The sequence below is a fragment of the Mirounga angustirostris genome, unplaced genomic scaffold (assembly GCF_029215605.1).
Source record: "Mirounga angustirostris isolate CCGP_5_RB_7025 unplaced genomic scaffold, mMirAng1.0.hap1 SCAF_14, whole genome shotgun sequence".
Taxonomy (NCBI): Eukaryota; Metazoa; Chordata; class Mammalia; order Carnivora; family Phocidae; genus Mirounga; species Mirounga angustirostris.
Window position 1 is genome coordinate 71,411,014 of NW_026991722.1, and position 26,346 is coordinate 71,437,359.

Here is a 26,346-nt window from a genome sequence, read left to right on the forward strand (position 1 = left end):
TTAACCTGCCTCTGGCCTCCCCATGCCAGCAACCTCTGACCCAAGCAGACCTGAGCCTTCCCTGCTTTCCACTATAAGCTCCCCAACTCCTGCTTGCCCTTGAGTCTCCGCCAAACGCAAGTGATGGTGACGGACTCCCTGGGCGTAGCAAGCTCTGTCTAAATAGCCTTTGCTCTCGTTCGGGTGATCCACAATTTCAGTGCATTTTTCTGTGGCCGTGAAATAAAGCGTAATAAGGAGCAGTCCCTTCTAGGAAGGCATGAAGGTAAGAAACTAGATGTTGACCCAGAAAGGTTCAATAGGTAGAGACTGGTCCCCACCTAGACATGCAGAACAGCCCAGGAGAGTAGTTTCAAATGAGAGCTCCTGATTCATGAATGCAGACCCGGGCCCCAAAACCAGTGCCTCCCCGCTGCACAACTTCAGCAAGCAACCCCTAACCTTTCCAAGTCTGTTTCCGCATCCACAGAATGGACATGAATAATACTTTGTATGGTGCCCGTGATAATACTGTAAGAAAGTGCATATAAATAAAGGGTTAACACAGAGCCTGGCACACGGACACATAAAAACGTAAAGCGTGAGGGGCTCCTGGGTGACTCAGCCCTTCAAGGACCGGACTCCTGATTTCCACTCAGGTCGTGATCTCAGGGTTGTGAGCCTGAGCCCCGCGCTGAGCATGGTGCCTACTGAAGATTCTCTCTCTCCCTCTGCCCCTCCCCACCCCTACTGCTGCCCACTCTCTCTAAAACAGACAAATACATTCTTTTTAAAAAAGTAAAGTATGCATTAATAGTATCAATTCATATATCACAGCACCGTAATAGCATCAACCATAGTGAATAACCGCATCAGTTCGCCCCTGCTGAACACCCAGTGTCCCAGGCGCTCTTCGGCTCTCGTCTCACCGGCTGGGATGCACCTGCCGGTCACGCGGACGCACCCGACACACACAGTGAATGAGGTGGTGACATCCGCCTGCAGAGATTAGAATCCAGCCCCTTTTAGCATTGCAGCTCCCTTTTTTCCAACAGTACTTGAGGAGACTCCCAATGCAAGCGCCCGCAGGAGCCGGAGAGATGACCCAAGGGGGAGAAGAGGGCAGGCGTGAGACCCCGGGGAGGCCGGGGGGCGGTGGGGAACCAGGCAGGGCACGACGCACGCCTCACTGCAGCCAACCGAGGCCGGGGTGCCAGAGCCTCAAGACCACCGAGAAAACTAAGTGAAATCCCCCAGCGACAGAGCTCGGCCGCGCTCTTACACCGGGGAAGGCCAAATGCGCCAACGCGCACCCACGCGCGCACGCGGCCTCGATCTCACTGTGGCCGACAGTTTGCAAACTCTAGGCTAGGAGCTTTTTCTCCGGGGCAGCACCAAGGCTCCACAAGCGCAGTTTAAACAAGGGTGTGGGACATTCCTTGGGTTGACCCGCCTCCTCTTCATCCCTCTCCATCTCCCGCCCCCGCAGCATCAGAGCCCAAGGGAGAGGGAAAGCCCCAGAGGGCTCTGCAGAGGAGGACGCCCTGACGGCGCTGAAACCAAAAGGCCCCGTGGCTGCTCTTCCCCGGGGTTGACAGTTCGTGCTTGACCTCCCCAGGCGGAGTCCGAGGGAGAGCCCGTTTCAGCTCTCACATCAGCTTCTGCGGGGGAGAAAGAAGCTTGGGGGTTTCTGCCCCTCACCACGGTGACACTCGGGGCCCTCCCCAGTCTCCATGTGGGGTCCTCTTCCAGCCCCACTAGCCTGCCCCTCCCTAAACTAGCCCCCAGCTCTGGCACGGCTGTTGGGCGCACACAGCCTGGGTGCGGCAGCTGCCCCCGCCCCTGTCTTCCAGCCAGGAAGGGGGCTGCGAGGGAATGAAGGGCACCTAGAGCCTTTCCAGAGCCCGACCGTCTGGGTGCACACCCACCACTCCCTAGCTGTGTGACCCTGGGCAAGCTACTTAACCTCTCCGTGCTCCGAAAAATAGGGGTATTAGCAGTACTCACCTCCCTGGGTTGTTCATTGTTAGAACCCAGTGAGTTGATGCATGTGAACAACTCAGAATGTGGCCTGGACGATTCTCGGTCCTCAATGAAAGTTAGTTAGTACCATTTATGCCATTTCCCTGGCCTGAAATGCCTTTTCCAACCAGGCTCCAACGCTTCCCTGACCACCAGACCATCTGTTCTCCCTTTCCTCAAACTTCTCACCAAACAATGTTCTCGCTACACCAAGGATGGCAAAGAAGTTAAGTGTCAACCACTCCACCTCACATGGACATGTAGGGGCTGCCAGGAGTCCTGGACTCAGTGCTAAAACTGATTAACAATGTCTGGCGTGGCAGAGGGAGAGCTGAAGCACCAGAGTCCACTAACAACGTCTGCCATGCAGAGGGACAGCCGAAGCGCCGCAATCGACTAGCAGTGTCTGTCCGGGCAGAAGGTACGCTCATCCGCACAAGTGCAGAATCCATACCTTTGCCGTTCTTGGTGTAGAGCAAGCATCTGATGCTGCTTTGCAGGAAGGAATCTCTGCAGAGCAAGAACTGGGCTTAGACCACCGCAGCCCGACCACTGGAGTGACTACCACAGGGCGGGTCCAAGCCAAGTTCTGACTCCGTTATCACCAAAACTAACTCAAGAGGCTTCCAACAGGAACTGGGCTTCCTGCAGCCTAGGAAACCCGCCTGGGATCTGCCGGAGCCTCAGCATCCACACCTCCAAACAGGTGTGATCTGTGTCGCCTCCCTCAGAAGCAAAGGGACTACACTGGGCTTACGACGCATCCCACTTCTCACCTGCAACCAGAAAAACAGGCCTCATTGACATGGCACCACCTCGGCATCTGAGCACCGGGGAAACCACCACCGGCTAACACTCGGTGAGGACGCTGTTCCAAGACCTTCCCTAACCTGACTGATCCTCACAGCACTCCCGAGACGTCCAGCCCATCATAATCCCCATCACCAGCGAGGGAACAGAAGCCCAGAGAGGTTAGACGATTTGCCCCGGGACACACAGCCAGCAGGGGCAGGGCCACTGCCATCCACGAAGCTTTGTGAGCACAATAAGCTAAAGACAGGTTTGCCCCCCCAACACAGAGAAGTAGCCCACTTTTTCCAATCCTAAAACTGCATCTTCATCATACAGAGACTGCTTATTTGCTTTACCAAAGGATTCTTTACTGATTCTTCACTTGATGAAAACCTGAGAGGTCGGACACATTGTCTTGGAAAGCTCTTCCCTGTAGTTGGAAAGCGGAATTCATTTACCAAGTTGCCACTTAGGGCAGCAAGTCCAGGCCAGCAGTGACAGATTCGGAGCATCACCAGAGAGCTTACCTGCCAGCCTACTTGTTTTCAGTCCTGGCTTCACAACAGAATGACTTGGGGAGCTTTTAGAGAACGTAGATGCCCAGGGCCCACGCCCAAATACCCTGCTTTACTTTGCTGTCTTGCATGGGTCTCTATTCCGCGTTTGTCAGTTTCCTCACTACACGGGATACTCAGCAGATGAGCAACACCACTATTAACTGACAATTCATCGATGACCAAAAGTCGATTTCCATTCTGTCCAACCCAGCAAAGCCACTTACCTCAGAGTGAAGTGGTCTGCCACAGAGCTGCTGGTCAGAGAGACCAAAAAGGTGGCCGTGTCCCCTTCCCGGACGAGGTTCAGGGGTACTGAGATGACGACGTTCTCGTCCAGGCTCACCAGGGACCACTTCAGATCGTCTTGAGTTGGGTAGACCACCACACTCCCGATCCTCTCCCGGGCTGGAGGCACCTGCTGGGGGCTGTCCTGGCCAGAGTGGATGTTGTTCTCCCACTTGCCATCCTCCTCCAGTGGACATTGGCCAGCCTGGTCAGCCGGGTACAGTGTGAAGAAGAGCTCCATCGCAGTGCCCCCCAGCAGAGCCGGGATTTCCTCCTCGGGCTCCAGGTCCAGCCCAGAGCTGAACCACTCAGGCAGCAGCTCCAGCTCGGCCACACACAGCCCCGGGTCCCCTTGCAGCCGACAGCTGGCCGCCACTTCCCTGGCCTCGGGGAAGGCGAACATCTTGACGCATGGTAGATCTTCCTCTGGGTCGCTGTCATTCCAGTCCATCCCAGTGATGTAAAATAAGGTCTGCACTTTGGGTCTGTTGGAGTAGATGGAGCTGTCGAGGATGTGGGATTTCAGCTTCCAGTTGAAGGGAAACTTCTCCATGTTTCCAAAGGCCGGGGAAGTCAACAAGAGCTCCCGCGGGATTGTCTTCTCTGCTGAAAATGGGCCATAGCTGGCATTGATGGCCGGGGGGGTCCTGGCCCGGTAGACAAAGAAAGACTCCACCCGCGCCTGCAGACTGGAGTTCCTCGTGACGTCCTGGTTGGCTTCCTTAAGGAAGAAGGCCTGCTCCGCATCGGCGATGTGGAAGCTTGTGGGTAGATAGGCAGGGAGGGAGGAAAACCTCTGCAGGCTATCCACGATCCCCCGGCTCTCCATCTCTGTGTGAGAAAGGAAGGCAAAGGAAGAATAAAGGCCAGGCCCTGAGAAGCCAGGAAACCAACACAGTGAAGTCTGCACCCACCGGCCCAGCAATCCGCCCCCGGCCACGCTGGGCCGCCCCTGGACTCAGCACAGGGTTCTTCAGGAATCTTCCAAACCAGCCAGTGTTGAGCGGGAAGGAGCTCATGTACCACTGACCCAACAGTCTGTGGCTGCACAGTCCCACCCCCCACCTCACCCAAGAGAAAACATCGCCTCCTCCAGCTCTCTAAAGACAAGTGCAGAGGATCACGGCCCTCTTTGTTAGGTCGCCCCACAGAGAGGAGGCTGTGCACCTGCAGAGCCCACCCGAGCCAGCAGCGTGCCATTGTATAGGACTTGCTACGGCTTCATCGTTTGATAGTTGCGCTTCTTCCCATCCCTCCCAGACGCGGCATCTACATGGACATTCAGACCGCTCAGTGATTCTGACTGAAATGAGGGTGAAGCTATGGCTCAGCGTTCCTACTTGTAGAACGCTTGCCTTCTGAAATCCTAGTGGGAATGCATACAGGTTGATTTATCTACAGGGATGTCCACTCGGCATCATTTTGCATTGCACACAAACTCAGGAGTGCGTGTGCCGGAGCCAGAATCCCGGCTCTGCTGCTTCCTAACTGAGCCATTTCGCAGGTTGCTTTCCCCTCTCTGTGCTTCGAATGCCCTCGCAGAGCAGGATGTAAATGTAAGTCCCGCCTTATTGGGTCATCGTAAAGAGTAACGAGTTAGCAAATATGAAGTGCTCAGAACAGTGCTGACACACATAAATCTCAATCAGTCATGCTATTGTTACTATTTTACTGTTAATTAGTTTAAACCATTCTAAAGGTTTATCAGTAGGAGACTAGATAAACTACACATTTTTACAGTGGGGTAATAGGCAACCGTAAGAAAAATGAGGTAGAGGGGCGCCTGGGTGGCTCAGTCGGTTAAGCGACTGCCTTCGGCTCAGGTCATGATCCTGGAGTCCCGGGATCGAGTCCCGCATCGGGCTCCCTGCTCGGCGGGGAGTCTGCTTCTCCCTCTGGCCCTCTCCTCTCTCATGCTCTCTCACTCTCTCTCTCTCAAATAAATAAATAAAATCTTTAAAAAAATAAATAAAAATAAAAAAAATAAAAGTTATAAAATGTATGTTAAATACAGCTTTGGAATTTTTAAGCTGTGTACAAGGGGGGGATAAAATGCTTATAAAATAACTGTAATAGGGTGCCTGGGTGGCTCAGTTGGTTAAGCGACTGCCTTCGGCTCAGGTCATGATCCTGGAGTCCCGGGATCGAGTCCCGCATCGGGCTCCCTGCTCAGCAGGGAGTCTGCTTCTCCCTCTCACCCTCCTCCCTCTCATGCTCTCTGTCTCTCATTCTCTCTGTCTCAAATAAATAAATAAAATCTTTAAAAAAAAATTTAAAAAAGAAAAATGAGGTAGAGCTACATGGACATACTTGAAAAAATGTCCACAATATGTCACTCACTAAGTATAAAAAATTATAAATGTATCCTATATGATCCTACTTAGATTTTTTAAGGTTCCATATTTATGTGTGGTATATATATATATAAATGTACATATAATTATGTTTGTGTGTCTATAGAACCAAAGAACAAGGTTTTCACTTTTTGACATCTAGGTTTCTACTTTCTTTAAATTTGTTACAACTATGTATTATTTTGTTAATTAAAATATATACATAAACATGTATATGTGTGTTTGTATACATATATAGCTATGTGTGATTGTTTCTTTCAAGTGGGAAAACACAGACCCAACAAGCTTTTTCAAACTAAAGAGAGTCCACCAGGAACCAGGGTTGGCAAATCAGGCCAAGAACAGACAGGGCTTCTTCCCTGCCCAGAAATAATAAATCTCCAACCCTAGAGCCAGTGCAAGAAGAAATGCAACCAGGCAGCAGTCTTTGAAATGTAGCATTGCTAGAGGATAAAAGGCAAATAAATACCACTCCACAGACTCTAACTCCTGGTAACTTTTTTTCTGCAGCCATTACAAATTCTGCAAAATATACCTTTCCATTGATTTAATTTTGGGGCCCCTTTTCAAGGCTCTCCTTGGTGAGCTTTCCTTGCCAAGAGGATGACAAAATTGTAATTAGGGATTGGGGAAAAGATACAACCATGTAGGGGCTGATGCATCCTTTTTGCAAGAAGGTGTTCAGAAAGCAAGTTCTCCACAAAATACTGCATGATCTCACTAGCATGTGGAACCTAAAATAGTCAGATTCACAGAAGCAGAGAGTAGGATGGTGATTGCCAGGGGCTGGATTTGGGGAGGGGAAGTGGGGAAGTGTTGGTCCAAGGGTACAAAGTTTTAATCTTGCAAGATAAATAATCTCTGGAGATCTAATGCAGAGCATGTGACATAGTTAACAATCCTGTACTGTATGCTGTAATTTGCTAAGAGGATAGTTTTTTTTTTTAAGATTTTTTCTTATTTATTTATTTGACAGAGAAAGAGACAGCAAGAGAGGGAACACAAGCAGGGGGAGTGGGAGAGGGAGAAGCAGGCTTCCCGGCTGAGAAGGGAGCCCGATGTGGGGCTCGATCCCAGGACCCTGGGATCATGACCTGAGCCAAAGGCAGACACTTAATGACTGAGCCACCCAGGCGCCCCTAAAAGGATAGATTTTAAATTAAATCTGAACACACACACACACACACACGGTAGCTATGTAGAGGTAATGAATATGTTAATTAGCTTGGTTGTGATTATGTATACATGAGTACTTCTATCAAAACCTCAAACTGTACACCTTAAATATATATACTTTTTATATGTCATGATATCTCAAGGAGGGAAGGAGGGAGGATGGATCTTTTCAAGTGTCATCAATATGGCCAGTCTTTGTCAGATTAATTACTGGAGAAGCAGGGTTATTACCCATCCACTCCTCTGATTATCTATCTATCTCTACTACTCATCCATCTTCTATCCAGCACTGTGGCATGTGGGGCTATCACAGAGACAAGACAGATGTGATTTCTGCCCCAAGGAGCTGGCACATCTAACATACATGAAGCAATTAGGGAACCGAGCATTAACACCCTTAAAAAAGGCCCATCCCAGCAATTCCCCACCTGCAAGTAGGTTCGTCACAAGCATGATTTATCACGGCAACATGCCGGAAGCAACCTATAAACCCATCACGAGGGAAATGACTAAGTAAATGATGAAAGCCATACTGTGTGTGTATGACATTGAGTGGTTATCAGCACCACGACTTTAACAAATATGAAGCGTCATGAGAAAACACTTATGACATGTTAAGTGAAAGAGCAGACATCAAAACTCTATTTAAATTATCCCAATTGTGTTTAAAATATATATATATATGCACATAATGTTATATAGAACACATAAGAAATACACCCATAAACATGCACACCATATATTGACTTTCATCATACAGACACGTGTTTCCTCCAGAATGTATCCTATGGATTGCCTAGGATTTGGGTGGAACATGGGGTGGGGGGGTGTAGAAATTACTTTGAAGAATTAGCCTCATCTACTGCCACCACCAAGGGGCAATCTGTATTTTGACAATGTCAAGCGATGCAGAAGTGCCCTTCCATAGGAAATTTAAATTAGCTTTTTGTTGGTTTATTTCCCCTCTCCAAACCAGGAGTTTAAATTCTAGGTGAATCTGACCATGAAATAAATGGCAACAAGGGAACATCTGCATTGAGCAGCAATGACAGCACCCTTCAGCGGAGCAAAGTGGACGCCCAGCCGACCAGACTTGGGAAGTAAGAGGTGGGTCCAAATTTCACCTTCTCATAAAATGTAGGGGAAGCCCAAGGCAAGGTTTAAATTCTGACTTATTTATAAATGTGGAAAAGAGGAAATTAAAATATATGCCAAGTTTAATATGCTCTGTTTTCATTGTGGATTGGTTTATTTTTCTTATCATTTCTGTCAATATTTTATACCTCTCAAAAATTGATTTGCAAGAAATTTAAAGCTGTGCCTCCTCTCTTGTTTATTGTGGTCAACGCCTGCATTTTATCTGAAACCTCACAGTGTGAGGTTTACAATCCTGCCCCACCATAACTCAAGCAAAATGCAGTACAAATTTTGTTTGAGAGCTTATATGGAAAGCCATAAACATCAGCTGCCAGGACCTCATTTCATCCTCAAACCAGGTTGCAACAAAATATGATATCTGAATTTAGGAGTATTTTATAAAGCCATGGGACTCTGTGCTGAGAAATATATCCACGGCCTGAGAAGCTATCACCCGTCCCTCTGATCCCCAAACGTCATACAGTGGCACCATTGTTTTTCCCACTGGCAGGTAGACCAGTCTGCTGATATCCTAGAGGGCTCCTCACCACCCGTCCGGAGGAGGTGGGAACTGAAAGCATGACATGAGGGAGTCTTAGGAGGCCCAGATGAACAGGGCTCATCACTGTGCTCCTTATGAGCCAGAAAGAGAATCAAGCTCAGGTTCACCGAGAGCACAAGGTGTGCTGGAGGAATGCTCTGCAGCTTTGGCAGGCTCGGAACCTCAGAATGAAGCAATCCACAGGGCACAGGTCCTGGTGGAGTTCACTAACATCGCCAGCCCAACCTGGTAGCTAGTTATCAATCTTGTGGCTACTGGTCACCCACTGAACAGCAACGGCTTGTGACATTTCTGCAGCTGAATGTCTTTTTCTAATTCACGCAAGACAAGTCAGGCCCGGACAGCCAAGTGTAGGAGGCTCTCCTTCCAGTGGGCCAGGCGGCCAAGTCTTTAAAAAACACCAGCAAGACACATTCCTCACTGATCTGTCAAAGTGTGGCCCTGACTAACAGCTGATAATTCTCAACTCTTTCCTACACAGGGTAGGAAACACATCAGTCATCCCTGGGCCTGCCCACCAGTTTGATTTAGATGGTCTCAGGCGGGGCCCGATTGTTTCTGTGTTCCCTAGATGACTCCCCTGAACAGCACTGACACCACGGAGTAGGCAGTAGGTGCCTTGTGTCTACTCAAAAACTAAGTCATTCATTGCCTTGGTGGCAAGTCTTGGGTCATATGCCAACAAGTTCATTAAGCATTAGATAGGACTATAAATTACAGTGATAGGAAAAGATAAAATACAGAGAAATCAGGGCCAACGCAATCGTCGTGGACATCACCATTTACATAATCCTTACGATGCAGCATCATACAGGGACTGACTCCTCATCTTTCCAATCTTTTGGTTAGGAGGATTTGATTATTTTCCCCACTCATAGATGGAGAAACGGAAGCACGGGGGTTTCTGTGACCTGCCTGAGATCACACAGCTTGTAAGCAGCAGAGGCGGGATTCCGTGCAAGCAGGCCAGCTCTAGAGCAGAGCTCACAGTCCCAGTCACCATGTTCTGCTGCCACAGGAAAGCTCAGCAAGCAACATCTACCCTGTAAGAGCTCGAGCCATGACTCAGAAGAACTGCCAATGTGCCTCCGAACTGCCCAGCTCTCAAAGCACAGGATGAGGTCACTAGTTGGACGCTGTCCATAACATGAAAGCAAGAAGCAAAGCTTTTCCTGGCTCTGAGAGAGATTCCTCTGTGGGGCGCTCCTGAAGGGCCCCTGGGGGGTAACACAGCACCTTACAAAAAAAAATCCTACCCTTCACATCCCCCTCCTTGAACAGGCTTCCTTCCCAAACCAGCCAAGGGCTTAGAAAGAGGTAGGGGACAGGACATTGGAGATTATCATGTCCTCAGGCAAAATCTGGGGGTACAAATGTTCTACAGAGACAATCAAAGGCCAATGCACAATATTTAAAACATAAGGGAGAGTATCAATCTTTTGATTCATGACATTCACCACTGCCTTCATGCCGAGAAAGCCCTCGCCATGTCCCAAGATCAAATACACGGTCACGGATACTTTCACCTAGTTTTCTGTGAGTGGGTGTATGTAGATGCCATGTGTGTGTCCACATTTTTACATTTAATTCTTTTTTATTGAGGAATCTTTGACAAAAATTGTGTATATTTAAGATGTACACTTTGATGATTTGATACACATATATACTTTGTGAAATAATCACCACAATTAAGCTAATTCATCTCAGAGGGTGATGGGTATGTGAATTACCTTGATTTTTTCTCTTTTTTCTTTTTTTGGTAGTGAGATTATAGATGTCCCCTTTTTGTGGATTTCAGGTACTACATTTAAATCATGAATCCACCTGAAGTCTCTAGGTGGATAATGTGAAAGCAGAATCTGGTGGGAGTAGCACAAACTATATGCACTGAATCAGCCAGGGCACTGATTTTATTTGACTTCACAGTTTAGTGGGGGAGGGGAGTTATCGGAAAACTTGGTGATGAAGTCGTTAAAGAAGTAATAAGTTAAAATGAGGTCACAAGGGCGGGGCCTAATCCAGCATGAGTGGTGTCTTCATAAGGAGTTGCGCGCCCGTGTGCATACACATGAGGACGCAGGAGCTGTCTACAAAGCGAGCAGAGAAGCCCCAGAAGAAATCAACCTGCTGACGCCATGATCTTGGGCATCTGGCCTCCAGAGTTGTAAGGAAATAAATTCCTGTTGTTTAAGCCCCTCGGTCTGTGGTACTTTGTTATGGCAGCCCTAGCAAGCTCACACCAGGGTTACTATTTAAATCAAATTTCTACTAGCTAGGCTTGCCTATTTTTTGCCTTCCACGCTAACTGTAACATCATTTTGTCAACTCCCATGCCAGAACTCAAGCAGACTCTTACCTAGAGGCGAGGCTCTGCATATGGGGGTTATGAATGCCTTTCAAATTTCTGATATATTTTTCTGTGTTTTCAACTCTCATAGAACAAACATGTCGTGCTTATTCAAGCTAAGGGAAATATTGGTATTTTTCCTTTAGAAAGAAAGATACAGAATTTGATTTTAAGTGGTAGACTGAACACATTTCCCCACATCTCCACAGAAACCCCGCAGAAGTAAAAACATAAAAGTGCAAAGAAGGAATAAACCTATTATCTAGAGAAATGAAGGAAGGCCATCTGAAGATAAAATATTTCAACAAGTCTCTGGAAGACAACAAGTGGATGAGAGTGTATTGATGGGCAAGATGGCAGAGGAATCCTTGGGCTAGAACATTCTGTGAGTGCCACAGAGGGGCTCCGGGCTACTATGCCCACAGGGACCTAGACTCAACGTTGGCACACACAGCAAGGACGGGGGGAGAGGGGCTGAAAACCAGGGGAGTAACTAAATTCTGTCGATGGGACACCCACTCCAGGCAGACTCCACCCACTGTCCCCTCCCTGAGTAAAGGCAGAATACTTATCTCCAGTCAAAGCTCAACCCTTCTCTGAGGAGATGGCATTAACGCCCAAGAAAAATGTCAGACATCCAAGTGTAGTGGGTGCTGGCGCTCTCATCTTGAAAGGGGACGCAGGTGGGACAGCCACCATGCAACCACGGGGACCAAAGTTACACACAGAGAAAGTTAATGTGGGAAGTCAGAAGGAGCTAGCCACAACATGAGATAAAATAAACAAAATAAAATAAGCTGCTACTTGCTTAAGCCCCTGTGGCCAGAGATTTCTGTCACCTGCAGCCAAATACAATGTTAACTGCTAAGAAAACAGAATAGGAAGGTGTGTACATTAGCTTGGTCCTCCTCTCTTATACAGACAGCATTACTGTCTAAACATGTTAACGCAAGGGGTGAAAGTAGAGTAGCAGGTAGAGTTATTCAAACAATCAGCAGCAGAACTGAAGGCAGAAATGGCTGGCCACGGCTGGCTTTGGGGAAGGAGATCAAAGACACAGAGGGATGGAAGTTATGCCGTATCATTTTATTTTCCCCATATGCACTCAGGGCTATGATGATGAGCAGGCTTTGTCTGTTCGAACCCGAAACTAGCCAAGCAGGGGAGGGCAGCATTGAACAGTGTTGGAAATTGGAGCAGGGGAGCGAGGGGAGAGCAGCTTTAGTCTAGACAATGAGGCATCGCATCTGTGGGAGAGATGGCTACCTGCCAAGAAAAAAAAGCCGTCCTGTCCGTAGTATTGCATATGGCCGCCCAGCCAGGAACTTGCCCAGGCTCTCCTGCATCCAGGGGCCTTGGCACTAGGGCTGGCCAATGAAATATAAGTGTTACATATTACTCTGAAGCCAAAATTTTTATCTTTTACCTTCCAGCAGGGAGAAGAGGAAGAGTCTGAGGCCCCAGGTCGTGGCAGAGCCATGAGCTGGAAGGAGCCCGGGCCCTGGAAGGAGCCCGCGTCTCTGCCTGGAGGAGAGCCTGCCAAACGTGAACACCCACACTGGATGTGAGCGAGGAACCACCTAGCGCGCTAAGCCACGGTGACGTGCATGCGTGACAGCAGCTGGTGACACCGCACCGAGACCATACCATCTGAGCTAACAGTTCAGACAGCTGTGATCCCGCCTGACCAAAAACTTAAAACAAATCACACACCTCTTCCTTCGTGTAAACTGGGCTTTTGTTAGCACGAGGAGAAAGATGTTCAGAGATACGGAGTGAGGAGCCCTCAAGCCAATAAGAGAGATTTCCGTGGGCACCAGATGCAGAAAGAGCATTATTAAACCAATTATATAAGATCTTAGTGACAGTAATTTTGACCTCCTATAGGCACCATCAGCTGTTAAACAGTAGGAAATGTTGATGACCTTGTTCGAATTTCCATTTATATTTACTCTAAATTGGACACCTCGGAGACTGTTTAAATAAAAAAGGGAAATTCACTAAGGGATGCTGACAGCTCAGCCCCCGTCTGCAGGGGGGGCCTCTGCGGCTCACTAGAGGCAAAGGGACAACTGGGCTAGACCCCCAGGCCTGCCACCAGCTCAACTGATGTACCCAGACAAGTCACTTCACCCCTCTGAGATTCAATTTCCCTCTGTGTCAAAGGGGGTGTCACCTCCTGCCACCCTCCCTGACACCATGAGGGAAACCCAGCATGCAACTTATTCCTATAAACCCATTTACAGGAATGTCATACGTGGAGCCCATTTGCTTTGGACTTCTCACTTGTTCAGACCTGACTTCCAGTCATTGTTGATATCAAACATAATTCTTGGAGGCGCCTGGATGGCTCAGTAGGTTAAGCATCGGACTCCTGATTTTGGCTCAGGTCGTGATCTCAGGGTCGTGGGATCGAGCCCCTTGTTGGGCTCCACACTGAGTGTGGAGTCTGCTTGAGATTCTCTCTCCCTCTCCCTCTGCCCCTCCCCCTGCTCTCGCTTGCACATACTCTCCCCCTCTCAAAAAAAAAAAAAGAAAGAAAGAAAAAAAGTGTGATTCTTTCAGATCACACAGAACCCATACTAAGTCTAAACAAAATTGGAATTTAATGGCAGTCAGAGCTGGGGAGTCTAGGAGCGGGCTAGTGTCAGGCCTGGCTGGATTCAGCATCTAAACAATGTCATCGATAAGGGTTTTCACAAATGTCTTCAACTGGAGAATGGGTAAACGAATGGTATACCACTGAATGGAATAGAACTCAGCAATAAAGGAGAGCAAAGGATGGATACACATGGATAAATTTCAAATACATTCTCCTGAATGAAAGAAAGCAACCACAAAGAGCTACCTACTGTATAATTCCACTTACACGACGTTCTAGAAAAATCTCAACTAGAGGGATGGAGAACAGGTCACAGACTGCTAGGAATTATGGGCTGGAGAGGGTCTGACTACAAAAAAAAAAAAAAAACCTTAAGGTTGGGGTGATGGAACTGTCCTGGATCCTGGCTGGGGAGGTGCTTACACAAAACTTTGCATGAGTCAAAAACTCATAGAACTATATGCCAGAAAGAGCAAATTTTACTGAAAGTATATTTTAAAAGTTGTTTTTTAAGATGCATTTTTATCCGTCACTCTGCTCTCTTCCATGGAGCTGGTTTCATTATCAATACGCACGTCACAGAACCATTAGCATCACCCAGCCTCACAATTTCCTTCCTTCACGTCCAACAAGACCACATCGCAAGGAAGAAGCCGGCAGGGCATCTCCTTGTCTCTGACGGGTCACAGCCCATCCCTGAGCCAATCACTGCGGCCAGAGGAATGGCCTGTTCTGATTGGCTCAGCCAAAGTCCCGTGTCTCTCCCCAGGAGCCTGGAGGTAGATGAGCTCCAGCTGAAGTATGACGTGCTGGTGGAGGGGGGTCCCCCAAAGCATCATCAGGGTACCATTTGACAAGACGACAAGATGTTCTTTGTAGGAAGCAACACAAAAATCCACTCAGTTACCCAAATGGAACAATTTCCACCAGATCAAGGCTAATTTCTTTACTGCTAGTACTACTCTCAACAACAAGGGTGTTGAAAAAAAAGAAATCAGGAATACACTGCAGTCACAAACCAGACATCTTAGCAATTACGTGGAACAAATGAGTTTAACCTTTGGAGTCTGACACACTCCGCTTGAAACACAAGTTGGATCACTTGAACCCAGGACCCGCACGCAAAAAACCAACATCCACTGCAGGGCTGATATGTTTACTTTAGAATATTGAGTCTCCAAAGTGATCTCAGCAGGCAGTGGTAAGACAACTAGACACCTTGCCCCAAGCTCAGAAGGGCCCATGGTTGTGGGTTTAATGTTCTGCTGTCACACTCCACACCTCTGAAATTCTTAAGAGCTTGTCTTTGAACTTGTGCTTTGTGCGTGAAGAATAATGGGACAAGGAAGCAGACACACCAGTTGCTCACACTATGCTCGTCTGCTGGGCCTTGCTGCTCTGTTTGCACCCTGCATTCTGGATGCCCCAGGAGCCCAGATTTCCAGTGGACCCATGACACGGGGGAGGTCAGCGAGACCCAAAGCAAGCACTGATGAGCGTCCTGCAACTGAGACGCATAAGCAGGGACGACAGCAGAGTGCTACAGAGTGCGTGCCAATCAAGCACAGTAGACACAGCTGAGGTGGTTCTGCACCGCATTTCCATGGTTGTGGGAAGAACAAAATGCATATGCACTTCTGAGCTACGAAATACGAAATACGACTGGTGTCATTTGCGGATTCTGCATTTGGGTTAATTGCTCTTCTGTTTGCATTTACACCTGGTATTGTGCAATCAAAAAATGAACGGGACACCACATTAACAGAATGAAAGATAAAAATCCTGTGACCACCTCAAGAGATGCAGAAAAAGCATTGGACAAGTGCAGTGAAACACCGCTAACCCAGGCTAGCCCGGGTCAGTCCAAAATCATTCATGGAATACCTTTCCTTCTCTTTCTTCATTTTTTCAATACAGTCTACTCTTTTCAAACATGCAGAGTAACTAAAGGAAAGGAAACACACACCTTGTCTTTGTGGCTGATCCCTAGAAAATCTGCTTTAATGAATCTTTAAGATTGTTTTTTAAGGGGGAGTGGCACCTGGGTGACTCAGTCAGTCGAGCGTCCGACTCGATTTCAGCTCAGGTGATGATCTCAGGGTCATGAGCTTGAGCCCCACAAAGGGCTCCATGCTGAGTGTGGTGCCTGATTAGGATTCTCTCTCTCCCTCTGTCCCTCCCCCCAGCTCATGCACACACTCACTCTCTCTCTCTAAAAAAAAATTTTATTTTTTTAAAGATTTTATTTATTTATTTGACAGAGAGAGACACAGCGAGAGAGGGAACACAAGCAGGGGGAGTGGGAGAGGGAGAAGCAGGCTTCCCGCGGAGCAGAGAGCCCGATGCGGGGCTTGATCCCAGGACCCTAGGATCATGACCTGAGCTGAAGGCAGACGCTTAATGACTGAGCCACCCAGGCGCCCCTCTAAAAAAATTTTTTTAATTTTAAATAATTTTTTAAGGGTTAAGAGTTTAAACACCGTGATCTCGGGGTCCTTAAACATCTCTCCCACAATCCTATTGACTATCTGGTTGCTTGAAAACCCCATTTCACTTACTATAAAAACAACAACAACAACAACAACTTAAGCCCATTTCCGGTCTGCATTAATTTCTCGCAACAATCAAGCAAGTAAAGGAGCCTGGGGATGAAGGGAATGCAGAGCAGTGATGAAAAGACAAGCAGAGAGCCAGGCCTGCCTTTGAGGAACTTAGTATTTTAATTGAGAAGGGAAGACAAATCTACATTTAAAATATTGGTAACGGGGCACCTGGGTGGCTCAGTCGTTAAGCGCCTGCCTTCCGCTCGGGTCACGGTCCCAGGGTCCTGGGATCAAGCCCTGCATCGGGCTCCCTTCTCTGCGGGAAGCCTGCTTCTCCCTCTCCCACTCCCGCTGCTTGTGTTCCCTCTCTCGCTGTCTCTCTCTCTGTCAAATAAATTTAAAAAAAAAAATCTTTAAAACATTGGTAACAATAAAAGTAAAATGTGTATTGTTAAGGTGCCTGATACAGGTTATATGTGTTGCCAAACCTCAGAGAAAGAATAGATCGAGACTGGTTGGGAAATTATCCCAAGTTTCCCTTTAGTAGCATCCAGTGAATATTGGTAGCAAGAGTAAGAACAGCAGTAACAGGGAAGTCTCCTGTGTCCACAGTGGCCCAGGCGCTGTTAACCTGCTTCACGTGTATTAGCTCCTTACGTGTTTATTCTTCACGTGAGTCTGTGAGATAGGGTATTATTCTCACATTGTTTTATTTTTAATATAATTAAGCAATTTGAGTGCTGTTTCCATTTTATAGGTTAAAAAAGGAAGGCACAGAGATGTCAAGAAACCTGCCTATGGTCCAACAGCACGTAAAGGGTGGGGCCCGGGCTCTACCGGCTGTTCTCTCTGTAGGCTCCTGGGACCCACAATGCTTCTGCTGGTTTCCCTCTGTTCGGCTGCCGGGCTGCAAAGGTCCAGACTCCGTCACCTGTTTCCCAAAGCAAGTAAGGGCTCCATTATAGCTTTTGACTGATGATATAGCCCAAAAGGGGCGCCTGGGTGGCTCAGTTGGTTGAGCGACTGCCTTCGGCTCAGGTCATGATCCTGGAGTCCCGGGATCGAGTCCTGCATCAGGCTCCCTGTTCGGCGGGGAGTCTGCTTCTCCCTCTGACCCTCCTCCCTCTCATGCTCTCTGTCTCTCATTCTCTCTCTCGCAAATAAATAAAATCTTAAAAAAAAAAAAAAAATGCCGGGGCGCCTGGGTGGCTCAGTTGGTTAAGCGACTGCCTTCGACTCAGGTCATGATCCCGGAGTCCCGGGATCGAGTCCCACATCAGGCTCCTTGCTCGGCAGGGGGTCTGCTTCTCCCTCTGACCCTCCTCCCTCTCGTGCTCTCTGTCTCTCATTCTCTCTCTCTCTCTCTCTAATAAATAAATAAAATCTTAAAAAAAAAATATATATATATATATATATATATATACAGCCCAAAAGTCTGCAGGGTGAAACCCACAGAAAGGAATGGAAGCTTCCTCCCACACTGGCCCGGGGGGCTATGCAAGGAGCTTCTGTCCAAGGTAAACTCGCTTCTCAACAGGAGCTCCGGGCGGGGGTCCCGGGGGGGACGACACAAAAACGAAAAACTCTCAGCTCCTCTTTTCTCGGGCTTAATTCAGCGCCGGGCAGTCAGCCTGGGAAGGGAGGGGCACAGAGGACAGCGCTCCACGAGGCGGAGGCAGGTGCAGGGGCGCCGCGGGTGCCTGCGCCCCGCCCGTCTGCCCCCGACCCCGACCCCGACCCCTCCGCCCTGCCCGGGGAGACCGGGGCCGCGTGTGCGGCGACACCGCCACCTAGTGGCCGAGGGTGCCGCGGCTGTGCGCCAGCAGGTGGTCGGCTGCCCGGTTCCGGAGCCGAAACCCGGACCTGGGGCGATCTGGGGATGCGCGCCAAGGCACACTGCTGCTTTCCGACAGAGCGCCCTTAACAAGCACGATGACTGAACGTCCCGGGACTCCGGTTGGCGAGTCACAGAAAGCCCAGCACAGACGGCTTCGGGGAGAAGCGTGTCCCCTCCTCCAGGAGGCCCTCCGCCACCGAGCCCTGGGAGGAGGTGAACGTGCACCCCGCGGAGAGGACCCGCACGACCTTGCCCGCACCCTGCGCCTTTCCCCTGAGGAATCCCACAGAGCAGGGGAAATGGCTCAGTGGCATCCTTCCCGGGAAATCTGGCTGCTTTACGAAAGGGCCTTTCCTTCCCTTATTCATATGCATTCGCTCCAGGAGGAAATCCTCGCTCTCTCAGGCCAAACTCCCCTGCTACCCCCTCTCACAGGCCACCAGAGCAGGCGACCGTGGCTGGAATATCAGGCCACCTCTGGGCCGGCTGGCCACCACGGTGAGTACCTCGGCCCCACGAGGAACACGTGAGACGAGGAGGCAGGAATACGCTCTCCCTCCTCGGGTTTTGTGGGTCTCCGCTGGGCTGGGTGAGGCATGCCCATCTGCCTTAGTCCACTCTGGCTGCTACACCAAATGCCAGACAGGGTGGTTTGAACCACAGACTGTTACCTCCTCACACTCCTGCAGGCCAAGGAGTCCAAGATCAAGGTGCTGGCCAATTCAGCACCCAGTGAGAGCCCGCTTCCTTGCTTGGAGTTGGCCAGCTTCTCCCCATGTCCGCACATGGCAGACAAAGGAAGCTCTGGTGTCTCCTCCACACCTTGTAAGGGCACCGATCCTGTCGTGGGGGTCCTACCATCATGACCTCATTTGACCCTAATGACCCCCCAAAGGCTCCCACCTCCTCATAGCATCACACTGGAGGTCAGGGCTTCAATTTACAAATTCTGGGGGGCACGTAACACAAGGGCATGCCGCCATTCACCCATCAGGCACTCGCTGAGGGCTCAGGTGCACAACGGACCAATGCAGCCTCGCCCTGGCAGAGCTCAGCCTCAGCGGGGCATGAACCTAAATGAGCCATTCCATAAAGAAAAGCAAGGGTGTGACAGTGGGGGCACCGAGGAGGGGTACATCATGCCACTTGATGGAACCGAGAACGGTAGGACCTACAGACAAGGTTGGATAGTGTCTGCCAAAACTCCCGTCCACCTGCAACCTCAGAATGTGACCTTAGTTGGAAACAGGGTCTTTGCAGATGAAATTAGGTCATGTTGGATTAAATCCAATAATTGGTGTATTTTTAAGAGAAAGGAGAGGGATTATCACAGATACAGAGAAGACGGCCACGTGAACATGGAGGCAGAGATCGGACTGATTATGTCCACAAGCCAAGGAATGACAGGGGCCCCCAGGAGCTGGGACAGAGGCATGGGATAGGCTCCACCTCAGTGTCTCCAACAGGAATGAACCCTGCCGGCACCATATTTGGAATTCTGGCCTCCAGAACTGTGGGACAATACGTTAGTGTTATTTTAAGCCCCTCCGTTTATGGTCATCTGTTGCAGCAGCCCCAGGAATCTAACACAGAGCCCAAAGGACAAACAAAATTAACCAGGCCAAGAGGTGGGAAAGAGGGTTCTGGGCAGAGAAAAACAGCAGGGGCAAAGGGCAGAGATGGCGGAACATGGAGGCCTGCCGAGGACCACAGGGGGCAGTGAGGCTGCAGCAGGTCTTGGGGGAAAGGGAGAAAGAGCTCCAGACCGGGCTGGAGAGGAAGAAGGGTCCAGGCCATGCAGGGCCGGCTGGAGGCCACTTGATCCCAGGGGCAAAGGGAAGCCACTGAAGTGGCTTACATCATGGGAACATGGCACCATTCGATGCAATTCGGCAAACCCTCACCCTGGAATGATGAAGGATGGACTAGAAGCAGGAATGACCAGGACAGAAATGGATTCAAAGGTCCTGGTTATAGAGGGTGGTGATCTTTGTTATATAAATGAGCCAAAGATGGCCCCCGAATCTTGGCCCCCCAAATTCTTTACTTCTTCAGAGGAGGCTAGGACCATTACTTCAAAGATCGCTGGTGCCAAACTCAATTTTTTACACATCCAATTGCTTTAAATATAGCCCAAATTGGCATATTTTTAGCCACTTAGAGCCTGCCTGCTTTGCATCCCCCGTGAAACTGCACCAACATCTGCTCCCCATGAATAAGAAAATCGCTGGACTACAAGAGACCCCCCCAGCCGCTGCTGCCCTGTGGAGCCCCCTGACCTGGCAGCTCCCACCAGGTGCTGAGGGACGGCACTCAAACACGAGCCCCCTGCCCAGTTCCCTCCTCCCCAGGAAGCGCTCATCCTCTCTTTCCACCTGGGCAGGGGGGCCTCTGTTTCTGAAAGAGTCTCCTCCAGTAGGGGACTCCCCGAACATGCAACCTGTCCGAGTGCTGCCCAAACAAAGCTCGTGGTTGCTGCCATCCCATGGTCAGATATTTCTGTTTCAGCAGCTCTGATATCCCCAATCTCACCACCATCTATTCTGCAGAAAGGCTTTCAGGATGGAGAGAAGATGCCAGAGATGGAGTGGACGCGAGAGAGGAGGGAGTAAGGGTGTCGCTGGCTTTGGGCAGGGGTGAGGCCGGGCCAGTCACTGAGCGGGGAGAAGGCTCAGGGAAGCTGAGAGCTCTGCTTGGGGTAGTGATTTCGAGACACGTGGGGTGGGAGCCCCCATGCCCCTGAGGACGTGAGGGAGAGGCTGAAGCTCAGGACAGAGCTCTAAGCACAGAAGTGGGGGTGTCGTCAGAGGGAGGTGGTGACTTGGTCATTGGAAGAAGGGGCGAGGGACCTGCAAGGAAGAGGAACCCAGGAGGAGGGGCCCCACTGCGCACGGGCCTGGCAGGTGCCCAGGAGCCTGCAAGAAGGCTTAGAGGGGCATCCCGGAATAGGGGGGAGGTAGCATAGTCAGAAGGGCCATGCAATGCGGGGCAGGCTCTGGGAGGAGGGAGCTGTCCCTGAGAAGTAGCTCTGAGGACCTGGGGGAGGGGGACAGTTTCAGCGGAGAGGTGCTCACACAGTGGTGGTGGCAAGGGCCAGCAGAACACGAGGAAGGGAAGTACACGGAACAGACAGCTCTTCCCAGAACTGAGGCTGTAAAGAGAGGGTCCAAAGAGGAGTTAGAGGGTCTGGACCCAAACCCCTCCCGCTCACTCCAGCTCATTCCCTTCTGATATCCCTGGTGGAGACAGAAGTGGTGTCCTTCCTGGACCTTCCACGGAGCATCCCCTGCAGAATCTGGGGCAAAGCCTAGGGCCCTAAATCTCTGGCTTTCCTCCAACCTCCCAATCCCTAACTCCTGCCACCCCCTTCAAACAGCATCAAGCTGATGTTTACCACTCAGGTTGCTATGACAACGGAATGTCAGAGTGTGCTCCATTTTGAGCTCATACGGTCTTTACTGAAAACAGGTCAATGAGGAGGGCAGGTAGCTTTTCCAGCAGAATCTGAAATACTGAAACAGAGAACGTTGAGCCCAAGACCAATCACTCAAGGAAAGACTAATTCTTCTCCCCCAAAATAATGAACAGATCTCAAATCAGTTCTTCTGAAGGTCAAAGGCACAGGGATAGGCCAAGTGCCAGACCCTTAGGAGTCTTGTTCTTATTATTAGGTATTTTTTCGTTGCCTTCCCAGCATCTATTTCTCTTCTCCCTTTGGGGAAAACTTGAGTTATTTGGTCATCGATGGTCACACAACCCAACACAGGGCATTAAGGAAGACAGAAACATTCTGACGTGTGTAGAGGCTCCCAAAAGAGCCCTCCCTTCGTCTCAGGGATAGTGTGATGTGGGGACGCGAGCCCAGAACTGCCAAAGGATATCACCACACTGAGCGGGGCCCAGAGCCGCATGGGGCCACAAGCTGGAGCCAACACCAGGGAGAGAAGCTGGAAGCCAGCGAGAAACCAGGCCCTTAGAGATACAGTCTGAGCTGCGATGGAGCTGCCACCTCCTACATGGGGAATCCTTGTACACACATGACTCATTCCGTGAGGCACGTCAAAGAAGAGCCCATGGCAGCCCATGAGGCTCCATGACTTGTGTATACAGAGAAACTCCCACCCAGAAGACAGGGAGCCAAAAGCTGGAAAAAGATACATAAAGGTCCTTACGAAACCACAAAGGGTAAGGGGCAAAACACAAGAAATGAACCCCCTCTTCAGGGTGCTCAGCCAGCTTCACATCAGATAAGAGAGGTCCCATGTTTCTGGAATTCTTAGCAAAAATGTCAAATCCCTGATCAATGACTTTCAAATGCCACAACCCATGCATTCAAATAATCATTCTTTGAATACTTAATGAATAAATACATTGACAAACAGATTACTTTCTAATCATTTCTCCAATGCTGCCACTTCTTCCAAAAACAGACCCAAACCAAGCCGGTCTGTACTGGAAAAATCGCCCCAGTTTCCGTAAAGCAGGTGCTTTTTTTTTTTTTTTTTTTAAAGATTTTTATTTATTTATTTGACAGAGAGAGACACAGCGAGAGAGGGAACACAAGCAGGGGGAGTGGGAAAGGGAGAAGCAGGCTCCCCACAGAGCAGGGAGCCCGATGCGGGGCTCGATCCCAGGACCCTGGGATCATGACCTGAGCTGAAGGCAGTCGCTTAACCAACTGAGCCACCCAGGCGCCCCAAAGCAGGTGCTTTTAATGTCGACCTGCTCCGGCCCGGTTTGAGATGCTTCTCACACAGTCCCTCATTTTACGGTGCATCGGAATGCTCACGTTTTGATGAGAACTCAAAAGGCTTCTTGTCAGCTGGGATGTTGTGCATTTCTTTGGGTTTCAGATGTTTGTGTTTTTACCTTACCCGTATGTTGCCAGGACAAGAAAGATGTAAGCAACTGGCAGATGTGTCCTGAGAAATTGTTTGCACTCCTGATTCAATTTGCAAACATTGTAAATGTGATAGAATGCCCCAGGCTTGACATCTCCCTCCCCTCGTGACCAGCTGCCTCCAGGGAAAGGACCCCACACGTGACCTCTGTCTTGAATTTCAGGAAGAAAACTTTCTGTGCCAATGAGCCCAGAACAAGAAGTGGCCCAAAGGAGTTTTGTTCAAATCCCATTGAACTTGGGATTGTTTTTTCCCCAAAATTAGGAGATCCCACATCTTACTTTTTCCCACATCTTTACTTTTGACAAAAGTCCAAAAGACCAGACTTTAGAGTCTGGTGTGGTTTGATGAGGCTATGAGGACACAACGTCATTCATCACCGGAAGGAATTAAAATGGATAATTTTGCAAACCCATCCAAAATTAATCTGCACATACCCTTTGATTGAGTAACTCCACTTCTCAGAATTTATCCTACTAATACACCTGCACACGTGTGAAATGACAGGTACAACATCCTTCTCGGAGGCTATCATACCAGCTAACAGTTTACACAGTTTCTATGTGACAGCTTAAGCACCTTCCGTGTGCTGGGGCACCTGGGTGGCTCTGTCAGTTAGCGTCTGCCTCTTGACTTCGGCTCAGGCCATGATCTCAGAGTTGTGAGATCGAGCCCCGCATCGGTCTCCGTGCTCAGCGCAGAGTCTGCCTGAGATTCTCTCCTTCTCCCTCTGCCCCTTCCCTCGCTTTCTCTATAAATTAAAAAAAAAATCTTCAAGCACTTTCTGTACGCTAGCTCATTGCATAGTCTCAATAATATATGAAGTAGGCATAGTACCATGAGCTTCGCTGAAAGACTAGAGAACTGAGAGGTACGGTGAGGTTCAGTAGTCTGGCCAAGCTTGTCTGTAGTGGCCAAAGCCTGGAACCAAGCCAGGTGTCCATCAGTAGAAGAGTGGCCAGCTCAGTCGTGAGCCACCAGATGATGGAATGTGAAACGACAGCCCGGGAGAGCCACGGCTCCTTATGTTCGAGAAAGATCTCCAAGACGTACCCCGTGTTCCACGAAAAATAACAAAGTGCAAAACAGTATTGGTGGTCTACTACTATTTGGGAGGGAAGAGCCAACTGTATATAGCACTTTTTTGCATATAGAAAAATATAATTACACGCTTTTCCATGTATGAAGTATCTCTGAACACCTGAGGCATGGGAGGAAAGCTAATAATATGGGTTGCCTACATAAAAGGAAACTGGATTGCTGGAAGGCAGGGCAGGATTTTTTTTTAAGATTTTATTTATTTATTTGAGATAAGAGCAGGGTGGGGGCAGAGGGAGACGGAGAAGCAGACTCCCTGCTGAGCAGGAAGCCCTACACGGGACTCAATCCCAGGACCCTGAGATCACGACCTGAGCTGAAGGCAGATGCTTAACTGATTGAGCCACCCAGGTGCCCCAGGATTTTTTTTATTATAACCATCAAAATCACTTTTTTTTACATTAGAATCATTTTTAGAATGTATTTTGTCTCCAAATATTTTAACAGTCTTATTGAGGCACATTTTGCATACCCTAAAATGCAACCATCTTAAGTGTACAATTCAATGTGAATTTACACGGTTGTGCAACCGTCCCTGCCATCCACTTTTAGAATGCTTTCATTACCCCCAAAAAGTTCCCTGTGCTTGTTGGCAGGCAATCCCCATTCCCACCCACAGCCCCAAGCAACTACCGATCTGCAGTCTGTCTCTAGAGTTTTGCCTGTTCTAGAAATGAATACAAATACGTAGTCAGTCATATAGTCCGTAGACTTCTGTGTCTAGCTTCTTCACTCAGCATCATAGGAAAGTCAGCCATGTCACTGATGTTTGGGCACCGCCTTCTTTTTTATCCTACTGTCTAGACTTGCCACAGCGTGTTCTTGCACTCACTAGTTGATGAACATTTGGACTGTTTCCCGTTTGGGTCAATGATGAATAAAGCTGTGATGAACATTTATAAACAGTCTTTTGTTTATTTTAGGTAGATACCTAAGGCCGGAATAGCTGGGTCATAAGGTAGGTGTATGTTTCACTTTTTAAGAAACTGCCACACTGTTTCCCAAAGCTACTGCCCTGTGGTACACCTCCTCCAGCAACGTAAGCAGGTTCCAGTCTCCACATCTGCGCCAACAGCTGGCGTCATCAACCTTTTTTTTTTTATTATTATTTTAGCCATTCCATTGCTTGTGTAATTGTATCTCACTATGGCTTTAATTTGTATTTCCCTAATGACTAATCATGTTGAGAGTATTTTCTGCCATCAAAAAATTAACTTCAGAAGTTTGAACCCGAAACTAACATGCAGAAATTGAGGAATCAGGGGCGCCCGGCTGGCTCAATTGGTAGAGCATGTGACTCTTGATCTTGGGGTTGTGAGTTCAAGCCCCATGTTGGATGTAGAGATTACTTAAAAATAAAACCTTTTTTAGGGGCACCTGGGTGGCTCAGTTGGTTAAGCGACTGCCTTCGGCTCAGGTCATGATCCTGGAGTCCCTGGATCAAGTCCCGCATCGGGCTCCCTGCTCGGCAGGGAGTCTGCTTCTCCCTCTGACCCTCCCCCCTCTCATGTGCTCTCTCATTCTCTCTCTCAAATAAATAAATAAAATCTTTAAAAAAAATACAATCTTTTTTAAAAAAGAAGAAATTGAGAAATCTCACATAAAAATCAGGAACTCTGGTTTCTCTCCCCCAAATCAGAAAAATCTGACAATAGTGGGTCAGCATTCCATGCAGATCCAACACCTCTCTTCCAGAACCCCTGGTTTCTAACTCTCCTGACTTAGAAAGGCAATACAATGCATACACTGTCTAGGAGTAACATCCTTAGTGGGGTCTGGAACAGCATCCTTTAATCAAACATATCGTGGTTCTAAAGTCAAAGATATGAACATTCACCCTTAATGGAATAAAGTTATAAATGAGTTCAGATAAGTTCTACCCCCAAATGAGTCTGCTGAAAATTTACCCAAAACATTTCAGTCTACAGAGCTTTCAGGATTTGGAATTGCAAATAAGAACTGATGGGTCTGAAACCTGCCCCCTCTCCAGAAGGGGCATGCCTTCCAATCCCTGGGTCCCCATGTAGCTGCCAGCCTGATCTCCAAAGGGGTCTTCCCGCGTCCCCCCTGCTGTGTTGCACAAGGAGACTGTGATTCATGTCCATGCATCTATTTCCATTAATTCAGTCAAAGATGCTGAGATCCGCTCAGCAT

General features: G+C 48.8%; 1 protein-coding gene across 1 annotated transcript in view; it reads right to left on the minus strand.

Annotated features, from left to right (window-relative positions):
* Positions 1-26,346, minus strand: part of LOC123841535 (transmembrane protein 132B) — a 328,953-nt gene that overhangs the window by 207,948 nt on the left and 94,659 nt on the right. Inside the window, exon 2 of the mRNA XM_064578205.1 lies at positions 3,575-4,466. Coding sequence (XP_064434275.1) covers positions 3,575-4,464 — 890 coding nt within the window. The 5' untranslated portion in view covers positions 4,465-4,466. The remainder of the gene's footprint in view (positions 1-3,574; positions 4,467-26,346) is intronic.